Genomic DNA, 11,065 nt, shown 5'->3' on the forward strand with positions numbered 1-11,065 from the left:
AAAAGCCATTGGCTGTGAGCTCTGCACGTATTTCCATCTCTGTTACCTCCTGATGGCTCTTTTCATCTTTACATAATTAGAAAGTTTACTTATTAATATCTTACTTGTTTCTAACTTTTGCATTGAAAAATTTGATAAACCTCTTCCTACATTCCAGACATTACCCCACTCATTGTTTTCCTTTGTTTTTCAACAGGAAGAAATTAGAAGAATTTGAAAAATCTTGATGTCAAAAAGTTTCCAAATCATGAAGGAATTTCTCCACTTGTTCTTAATATCTGTGTTCCTGAGCTTGCTCTTGTTTTGGATGTCTTTTTACACTCTCTTAATCCGCTGATGTTTTTCCTTCTGTTTGGAAGTTTACTTATATCCAGGGAATTCCAAAAAAAAAAGTATGATAAATCCCTCCCTTCCAGTTCTTGTCTTATTGCAATTCCATGAAGTTTATGCAAAGTAATGGAGATGTCTGAATGCCACGTCTTGCACTACCTTGCACTAATGATCACTAGTTTGGACTACATTAACACTGATCCACTGGTGATACTTAATTTACATTATTCATCCAGGAATGAATTTCATCGAAAGGTTTGGAGAAATTTAAGTTGTTCTCAACATTTGTAAGACTTTCAATCATATTTGGCATAAAGGTATTCTAATCAAGTTTCCATCTTGGTTTTTTTTTTTTTATTAAAAAAACCGTAAACATAAAAGGGATTAGAACCTATAGTGCTTAGTGCCATGCATGGGTTGAACATTTGGGAAGACAGATGATACTTGTTAAAATTAGACATGAATTTCTGTAGATTGTAATTTTCAAAAAATACATGTGAAGGAAGGTTGTTCCAGAAAGCTGAAGTTGAAGGGATATTGAGGAAGAAGAAAAGTTAGTTCTGTGAGTTTAAAGTTGGGCAGTAAATGGATGTTGACCGGTTGTGGCACATGTTTGGGAAAGAGAGAGAGAGAGAGAGAGAGAGAGAGAGAGAGAGAGAGAGAGGGGAGAAATTATAGTATGAAACAGAAACAGGACCTATGAGACAGTGGAGAGACATTGTAAGAGATGGGTCATTAATTAATCTGACTACCTTCTTTTGAATGGAGTCTAGAAACCTGAGAAGGATTATGGGGCACCACCCCAGATGTGGGAACGGTATTCCATGGTATGATGGAATTGGGATTTGTACAACCAAAATCCAGAGTGAGAGATAAAAAAACCCAGATTTTAGATGCAGAGGAAGCAGTATTTGTAATAAGCTTATGCTAAAATAGATTAGAAATCAAGGTAATCCTGATAGAGATATGTGATCTTGTCTAGAAATCTGAGTGTCATTGAAGATAAGCATAATGGCAGTAGAATTATTTTTGCATGAAGTAAGAAAAGACAATTCTAAAAGGATTGAAATTAACTAAGTTGTCTTTGCTCCATTGGAAAATTACATGGAGATCGGTATTTAAGGAGTTGTTAGCAGATATTCAAAAAGTTGAAGTTTGTGTAGAGCAAGGTTACTCAAACTAGAAGGTGTAATGCAATGTGCTGTCATCAGAAAAACTATGGATAGGGTTTCCAATCAGTGGAACAAGGTCATTTAATATACAGGGGAAAAATAGTGGAAGAAAGAACTGAATCTTGGGGAACACCAGTAGTAGAGAAGTTAAAAGAGAGAACTATCTACCACCACACACACAGACTGGCACTAGATACCCAATTGCAGAAAATAGTTGTCAATCCATAAAATGGAAGCTTGTTAAGAAGACCTTTATGCCAAACACCATTAAAAGCCATAGGAATTAGAAATGTCAAGAGCAATCACTTGAGTTTCACCAAACTTTTAAACTTTTCCATTGAATTTGTCCATAGATGGGTAACATAGGCTGATATATTACCAGTGGATTGACATTGAGGGAATCCACATTGGCAATCATTGATTGGATGGAAAGTTTCAAGTTAGTTTAGGAGTTGACAATTAATGGATTTTTCTGTTATTTTGGAAAGAGTAGAGGTAAATGCAATGGGATGATAATTGGTTGGGAGTGATTTACCACCCATTTTAAGAACTGATTAGCGGTATGAGCAAATTTCCAAGCAGAAGGAAAAACACCCGCGGAATAAGAAAGTGTAAAAAGGTGACACAGAATGAGAGTGAGCACAGGTTTTGAGAATAAGTGGAGAAATACCATCAGGACTTGGAGCTTTCTTGGCATCAAGATTGTTTAAAATTCTTCTGACATCCTTTTAATGAAAGACCACAGGTGGCATTGAGTTGAATGTACTGAGAATGGTAGGAGGTGGTTTACCAAGATCATCATTACAAGAGTTAGAAGAAAATTAGGATGCTAGTAAGTCAGCTTTATGTTTAGCTGAGGTATCATCAGGTTTTAACAGAGGTGGAACTACAGATGGCTGAAAGTCATGAACAATAGCTTTGGCAAGAAACCCAGAATGCTTGACAACCACTTGGACAATAAGCAAGTTTTCTACTCTTGGCCTCTTCAAAATTTAGTTTTGATTGATTAATAACTGCTTTACAGTTGTTGCAAGCTTAGTGTTTGAAGAAAATGAACCTGAAGATTTGGATGCAAGCCAATTGCAATATACAATATTATCTTGAACAGCCTTAGCATGCTTACCGGAAAACTAAGGTTTAAAGGTTTGCATTCTTGTAATGCCAAACAACACAAAGCTGAGAACAGAAAATGAATGAATGAGAATGATTATGAAAGAAAGGCTCCATTGGAAAAGAAACCATTGCCAAATTGTGATCTGATGTGCCTAGAAGACTACTCACCTTGAAAAAAAGTTCAAGCATGTTGAGTGTGTGGTTAGGATTGGCTGGTATTCTGGTAGGTAAAGGAACACTTTGTCCAAGATCATTAGTAATTGCAAAAGCTTCAACATCTCAATTGACCAGCTGGGTCTGTGTGATTAGAAAATGGAAGCTGGCTGGAGTTGTGAATGTTAAAATCACCAATTACCTCATTGTCAGAAAAGTTGCACTAGATAAAGTCAAGTTTCAAAGAAAGGAAGTCAAAGAGTTTGAGGTGATTAGTGTAGTTGGGAGAATGATAGAGACAACAGATGACAGAATGGGGTAGAATGATTTATCCAGAGAAGATAGAAAAGAGTAATTATTTTCTGTACAATTCCTTTCACTTTAAAAGGTGGTACTTGTACATATATCTGCTTCAATATTCCCTGTCAGAGACAGATGTACAAGTACCACTTTTAAAGTGAAAGGAATTGTTAAGAAAATAATTAGGACAACTGTGATGAGCAGTGATTGAAGCAGTCAATAATTGGGATTCTCAAAAAAGGTAAGTTGGGCTTGGCAGACTGCAGTTGGAAGTAGACAACATTGAGATTGAACTGACACCCACGTATATTTGTGAAATGAATGGGGAAATTTTTGGAAACCTTAGATTGTTTCACAGTTAAATTTGTTGAATCAGTTTGATTATTCATGATGTATTCAGTAGTAAGAAAAGGTGAGGAGTATATGTTGTATGAAGTAATAAAATTTTTGGATATGGCATACACGAGGCAAGAATACAACCAGCTCCTTGACATATCATGGCCTCAACACTTCTCCTGACGTACTACTCAGATTTCTTCCAGTCATTGGCTGAATAGATGCAGCAAGATTATACACCAGATGAACAGGATGCCTCTTAGAGAGTTACCAATAGATTTGGTCTGGTGTTTGGCATGTAGTCACCGTTTTAGAGCTATATCCTCAAAATGTAAGGAAGATTGGATGTTGCCATGATGCCTACCAAAACTTGAAAAGACATCAATCATATTGCATGGTGGAAGAGATGAGGGTTGCAGAGCTTTGATCTGGAGACTAAAGAGTTGGCTCTCTCTGTGTCTTCTAATTTGTTTCCCAAGATTTATTAATACAATGTTTGTTAAGGAAAATCAAAATAATTAAATTATTTTTATGAATACTGATGCTCACCTCTAGTTCTGCAAACACACAACTCCCACCCTCACAATCATCAACACAGAGATGAAATTAGCTTAAAACATGGAATCCAACCAAAATCCATAAAGGAACTGTGTGCGTGCACACACATACACATACACCCCCATTATGCCAAAATCCATCTTGAAAGTATTTGCTATGGGCTGTTACTCCCACTCAGTTTTTATCATGATTTCCAATCACATAAGACAACTCAAAGCTAAGATCTGGCTTGGGTTATCAGCTGCTCTTTGAAGCTGCTCTTTGAAGTGTGCCACACATGTACATGTGTGGGATAGGTTTCTTAGTCTTACCCTTTAACTTTCCTTCAAAAGAAGCCCATCAGCCACTCTGAAATATTTTAGTTAGGATCGCAGTGCATGGCAAACTTATGTTTACCGTGCACTGTGACCCATGAAAATTCACAAAGGGGTTTCCTGATGGTTGATGGCCCAGCTTCAAGAAAGTGGTGTGAGGTATTCCAATGGAATACTTCACACCAATGTCACAATGTTGTTTGGAAAATTCACAGCAAAAGATATGAACAATACAACTGTTCTGGAGTGGTTAAATTTAGTGTGACCCAAAGTGTGTGAAAGATATGCAGGCAAACTCATTATTAATGCAGATGAAACAGGACTCTTTTTTTTTTTTTTTTTTAAATAACTCTTGACAAAACATTAAATTCATTCATGGGGCAGTGAACTATCAAGGGATCATAAGAAAAAATGTTTATCATAAGAAATCCTAAAAATCCACAATGTTTCAAAAATGTTAAAAAGTTATCTGTTCAGTATAGCAACAAATAAAAATGTTGATTGATATCAGCCTTGCTTAAGTCTAATCTGTTTCAGTGGAACTGCAAGTTAGAGACATGATCAAAAATTTTTCTTCTTTTGGACAATTGTGTGGTGCACAAAGTGGACAAAAGCAAGCTAAAAAACATGAAACGCATTTCTTCCAGCAAACACGTGTTTCATAACCCATAGATCAAGGTATTATATAAAGTTTCAAATCTCATTTTCATCCTGTTGAAACTGGTACTAATGATGAAGACTTGCCTTTATTATTATGGATTTGAAGGGGAAAAAATGATTTAAATCAGTACAATTTAGATGATTATTATATGGTTGATGATGACATGATCACAAGCAAAAATCAGTAGTAAAAAGGGTATTATACTAACAAAAAAAAAGGACAACACTGCAAAATGAATAAACTGTGTAGCTACAAAGTTGATTTCATGATTAAATCTTTTGATGCATTATTTTTTTGAAATTCAGTGGGTAGATGCTAATGAACAGCATACCTATTAAATATACCCAATTCCTAGGTGTCACAGACTTTTTTTTTTTTTTGGAGCATATTATGAAACAAAGTATGTGCATTGTGCATAGCCTATCAATATATTATTGACTAGTGTATTTTTGTCCTCTTTCATCCCTTTAGTTACTGATGAAGACTTGGGAGAGAACACCTAGTAATGCCTGGGTAACAATGGATGATTCATTTCTGCCTTCCTATATTCAGTTACTGACTAAAACCAGGATAGCTGTAAGGCATCCGGAGGATGCTAAGTTAATAAAACTTGAAAGTTTTCACCTGTAGGTTTTTCTGAAAGCATCAGAAAATCCATTATGTTGTTTGTGTATATATTGTATAAAAGTAATATCAGTAAATTAAGGACTGTTTTCTTTTTTTCTGTTTGATAGCTAATAGAATTTATTTCTAAGGCTATATAGCTTCTGCTATGTTAAATATGTAATTTGATTAGCTTTTTCAGTTTTCACATAGTTCACTAAAAATAAATTTGTACACGTTATGATTCTGCATGTGTTGAAATTTTATTGATTAATCTTGCCATTTTAGTGAAAAGAGAAAAGAGACTCAGACTGGATAGTCAAACAGTTAGTACTTCTAACTTATTGGGTTGATGAATTATTTCTCACACACTTAATTATTTTTGTCAAATGCAAAAATTTTGTCATAAAATTAAATAACAACCTACCTTTTACTCTTTATTCTTGAATAATGAAGTGGCTCAAGAAGTGTTTTTGGACTAGTATAGCCTTTTCTTACTTTTCTGTACAGCATTTTTACAGTATAAGTACTGCAAGAAATGACCTTTCAATAGTACAGTTGTTATAATCATTATTCTCTGACACAGGTGAAAAGGGCTGGAGTTTGAATCCCGTCAATGACACAAGGAATTTTTTTTTTTTTATTCTCAGTGTGGCTGAATTATTATCTGGTGAGGGTTGCATGGTTTTTTCTCCCAGAAACTTTTTTTTCCAGAAAACCAACCAAAGAATACATGCAGTTTCAGATGCAATATACTGATGCCTCATAGCTTTAGTTGCTTTGTGGCTTAACGCACCTAACACTACAAAAATTGAAAATGTTTCCATTTCCAACAGTCTTTCATCCTAGAAACTGACTTGGAAATTTCAGTCTTGTCATTTTTCAAGTCAACTAGGTGTCTGCTATTTATTTTGGCACATGTGGATCATATTGCACTGCATGGTAAATTTCAGATATTTACCCTATAGTGTAAACAGGTGGCTATAAAGGCACTTGGTGTCCTGTCTGTAATTTAATAGGACCTTTGCAAGTAAGAAGGATGTAAGTGTCCCTCTGTATAAGACTGGTCAGATGACTTGAGCTTCTAGATAGGGTTCAAATAAGCACAAGATTGGCAAGTGGTGCTAATCGATTTCCATATATGAAGAATGGCTTAGGAGGTGGGGACTGAAAACCTTACTACTAGAAATATTAGGTTAATTGAGGTATGTGATATGAGATGACTAGTGTTAAAGAAAAGACAACGGTGGGATATGTTACATGCTAAACATTTCTAAAGAGTAATAAAAATCTGGGCAAGCAAGATTGAGTGCATCATTGTGTGACTAATTTCCCTCTTATAGATTGGAAATTGTGAACATACAGTGCATAAAGAAGTTGAATATCCTTGACTAGTTCTCTCCAAAAATCCAAGCAGTGTGAAAAATATAACAGTTTAGAAACCAATAACAGCAGGCTAATCATGATGTCATAAAATGAGTAGTGCCCAAAGATCATTAAGATCATTGCCATTCTATGATTAAAGACCTGCTTCTATTTGATCACAGTGGTCAAATAGAAGCAGGGCTTTAATTATAGGATCAGAAACTATAACGGAGTCCAGTATTTTGTTAACTGCAGTTATTACTGTATGCTATTTGATACCAATATATTGTTAGAAGTTTTAAAGAATTTATCCCAGAGGTATGAACACATTCGTTCCAGTTTAGGAACTTCTGCAAATGAAAAATGCCAAAATGGATAAAGAGTGCTGAAGGACGATTAAGATAAAGTAAAAAGCATGGGACAGTTACAGGCTTTCATGTAACACTGCACACATAGGTAATAAAACCACTTTTCAAAAGTTAGAGTTCAAAAAAACAGCTAAAGGGGTAAGAACAGGAGGGAGTCCTACTCATACGAATGTGAAGATGCAGAAAATAAATTCAATAGGCCCTTTGCAAGATCAAAGTAATTGGTATTACTGTTTCAAACTATTGAAATTACATTATTGCCAAGGAGAAATAGTGAAACAGAGTCGAACCGTTGTAAAATAAGTAACGTGATACCAGAGAAGTGCCTGTTTAAAAAAACTGATGCCACAAGTGTAAAACTCCAGGGGTGGTTCCACTGATAAGAATTTAAAAACTGTCTAATACCATTGTAATTGCCATTGTGAAATCAAATCCCTTCTCTTTCTTTACCTTGATAGGTATATTTTTAAACAGGTGCAGTACTAGGATTTTCTAAAGCGGAGAGGGCTAAAGCAGTATTCCTTTAATCATCATGTAACTAAAAAAAATCCACATTGGTTTGGTCATAAAGGGGTGGATCATAGCTTCTTCTGCATCCCCTGCCTTGGAGCTTACCTTCTAAATAAATCCCATATCAATACCCTATGATCATTGCCATGTAGCAATTCCTTTACTTGATTCTTAATTTGTGAAGAATCACTGCTGATAATTACATTATATTGCTTTCTCTTATTACCTCTAACATGTTGGTATAGAAAAGTCATCCAGTAAAGTCCTGAAATATTCTGCTTCTGAGTCAGTCACAATTTCTTTCATACTAGAACAAAAAAGGGAGGGAGAAGGATAAAGAAAAAATGGGGAGAAAAGAAGAATTAATTTTGCTAAGTGCTGCAAAAATTCCACACTCACCAGAGATGCAATACCAGTAGATGCTAGCAAATTGTGTCCAGAATTGCAGATCTCAGTAATTTTACAATACTTAAAATGGTGGAGGTGTGAAAGGACAATTGTATTGGGGCTATAGATTGAATGAGACAAGCCATTCATTATATATGCATTGAATTATACAATGCATATATAATGACAAAGCAACAGTCAGTTTCACAAACTGCAGTGGCAAATTAGAAGTTGATACCTGGAACAGTGGAGAATTTTTCAAATCATATGGCTAGTAGATTTGTTACCATGAGGAGAAATAAGTATAGTTCAGTTGAGGAGTATAGCCATAGAAATTTTTGCATGTGATTTGAGGTAGAACTTCCTAATACTCTGCTGTTTCTATCCAACGTGAATACAGTGTCCTAATAAGGCAAGAGGCTGGGCACTAACAGAATCTGAAAGGATCAGTGGTCCGGTGAATTTCATTATAAACCGTGTCAAGCTTTTGGCAGATTTAGGATCAGGTGACATCCTAAATCTGCCGAAAGCAAAAACAGTGTATACATCGTGCATGGCCAGAACTTTAAAGAACGACAATGAAAGTATGATGTAGGGCACGTTTTTGCTGAAAATCTACCTCTCATGATGGTTGCTGTTCTTCAAACAGTATAGAAAAGGCACAGTATCAAATCCCATCAACAGAATTTTTATGGGTTTTTAAACTGCCAAGGTTAGTCGATCTTGGGAAGAAAGGGTTGCACACTGCTATTCTTTCCCCAGAAACCGTTTCAAAAAAAAATATGCAAACCAACTAGAATGAGTACCCAATTTACAGACAATGTGTTAAGTACAACTAGCCTTAGTACTCAGGACCACAGATTTGTACTTCTTATTAGGGTTACCAGAGAACAAGCTCTTCGGCCCATGTGTATTATGTCCATAAATTTCCTGTTTTCTGGTCGGTTTGCCTGTTTCCTGGTTAAAAAATCCTTGCTATTGCCTAAAATTGACTTACTAGGCCACTTTGTGAAAGACCCATAAAAATTCCTCTTGTCATGATGGGATGAACTCTCATATTTTCCACCTGCTGTGGGGATGATGATGGTTATACTAACCATGTTGTCTACGCAGGCTCAACAGAGATAATTTTTTCCCCATTGGGGACTGTGACATTTTCGTCTTCCACCTGAACTCTGTCATTTACTTATCTGGTGACAATCCTCCAGTATATTGTTACTGCCCTTATCAAGGATTTATATCTGATCTAGTTTGTGGAAAGATCTGCACCAAGTGACAGCTTTGTTAGGTGCACCTACTAATAGCAAGTAGGCCATTCCCATTAGTCTTAAGAACAACCAGGATTCATCATGGCACTTCAACAAGGTGTCAAAAGTGTGCTATAGAGAAGCAAGTTCATACTCACTTGGTTACTTCCCTTAGTTGCAAATCAGATGTTTACAGATCTCTGAAGAGCTATTTCCATCTTACCCCACAGATGCTCAATTGGACAGATCTGGTAACTATGGATGCATCCAATAGGTTGAATTCACTCTCATAATCATGGAACCAGTTTTGTACAATTCTGACCTTGTGGTGAAACATTGGGAAGACCCATTCATGGATAAATGCACTGCAGCTGTGATTGGTTGCACCTGATTGGAAACAATTTGTTTCATTCAATTGTTTCTCTGGTGGTATTAGGTGTGAATGCATAATGAAAACACTCCCTATACCACCATCAGCAGACTGCATTTGCTCAGATTACACATGATGGCATAAATTGAAATTGAAGAATGGTTGCAGGTTGGATGTGCAGAAATTTACTTTCAGCCAGAGGGTGGTTGGTTGTTGGAACAAACTGCTATCTGGTGTTGTGGTTTGAATAAATTCAAGGATGAAATAGATAACCCGTTAGAGAGGATGGACAGGTGAAATGGGAAGTAAAAAAGCCAACACCTCCATCCAAAAGTCAGCTTGGATTCACGAGCAACACTCAATCCAAAAGTCAGTTTGGATGCACAGACTGATGCTGTTTTTACCAATCGATGTGAAACAGCAGGAACTTAGATTTGTCTGTCAAGGCAAGATTTTTTTCAAATCCTCACTGTTTAATATTGGTGATCCTAAGCCAACTAATTTTTTTGTGTTTTCTTAGAAGAGTGGAATCTATTTCAGCTGCAATATTACATTGGTGGCAATGTACAGCTAGTGCAATCTGAAATGCTCCTTTCATAAGCACTTGTATTGGTCTGATTGTATTTTTCCTATTTGCTTGACAAAATTTTGTTAGCTCCATTGGCCTCTGTGATCAATGCACTTCTGACCATTGAATCTTCATTGGCTGGATTTTATTTAGTCATTGGACCAATCGATATATTCGCGACCCAGCAATATGTCTAAACACCAGCAGAATTGCAATTTCCGAGATATAGTGGTGCACCTGATGTCACCTACCATACCATGTTCAAATTCCCAGCCTTTCATTTTTCCCATTATTGCATTGAATTGCACATATAGCATCTGTATGTATCTGCCCATCTTCCCTAATTGCATAGTATGAACACGTGATACTGTTGCTGAAAGAATGCTCACTTTCATAAAAAATAGGCTTACCTAATAAAGTGGCCATTAAGTGTAGTACAATAAACTAGTCCCTTGCTGTTGCCTTAAATGATGACCGTTTTTTTTCCCTGTGCTGGATTTGGTCAGAAAGACTACAAATTGTGACTTTCTTAGACTACAACATATGTAATGACATTTAAATTAACCTCAGCTTCATTTCTATTGAACTGAAAAAAATAAAATAATCTTCCAAAAGACAAATAATATGCACTGAACAGTAATAACGTGACTGTCCTGTGTTTTAGCAATCGGCTGTTCCTCACTGCCTGGTGGCATACGTATCATGGTAAG

General features: G+C 36.1%; 1 protein-coding gene across 1 annotated transcript in view; it reads left to right on the forward strand.

Moving 5' to 3' along the window:
- Positions 1-5,567, forward strand: part of LOC150088949 (centromere protein K-like) — a 38,861-nt gene extending 33,294 nt beyond the window's left edge. Inside the window, exon 9 of the mRNA XM_090370366.1 lies at positions 5,409-5,567. Coding sequence (XP_090226492.1) covers positions 5,409-5,567 — 159 coding nt within the window. The remainder of the gene's footprint in view (positions 1-5,408) is intronic.
- The last annotated feature ends 5,498 nt before the right edge of the window (positions 5,568-11,065 follow it).

This window comes from Mastigoproctus giganteus, chromosome 3 (genome assembly GCF_048544385.1).
Source record: "Mastigoproctus giganteus isolate SK-2022 chromosome 3, ASM4854438v1, whole genome shotgun sequence".
Lineage (NCBI taxonomy): Eukaryota > Metazoa > Arthropoda > Arachnida > Uropygi > Thelyphonidae > Mastigoproctus > Mastigoproctus giganteus.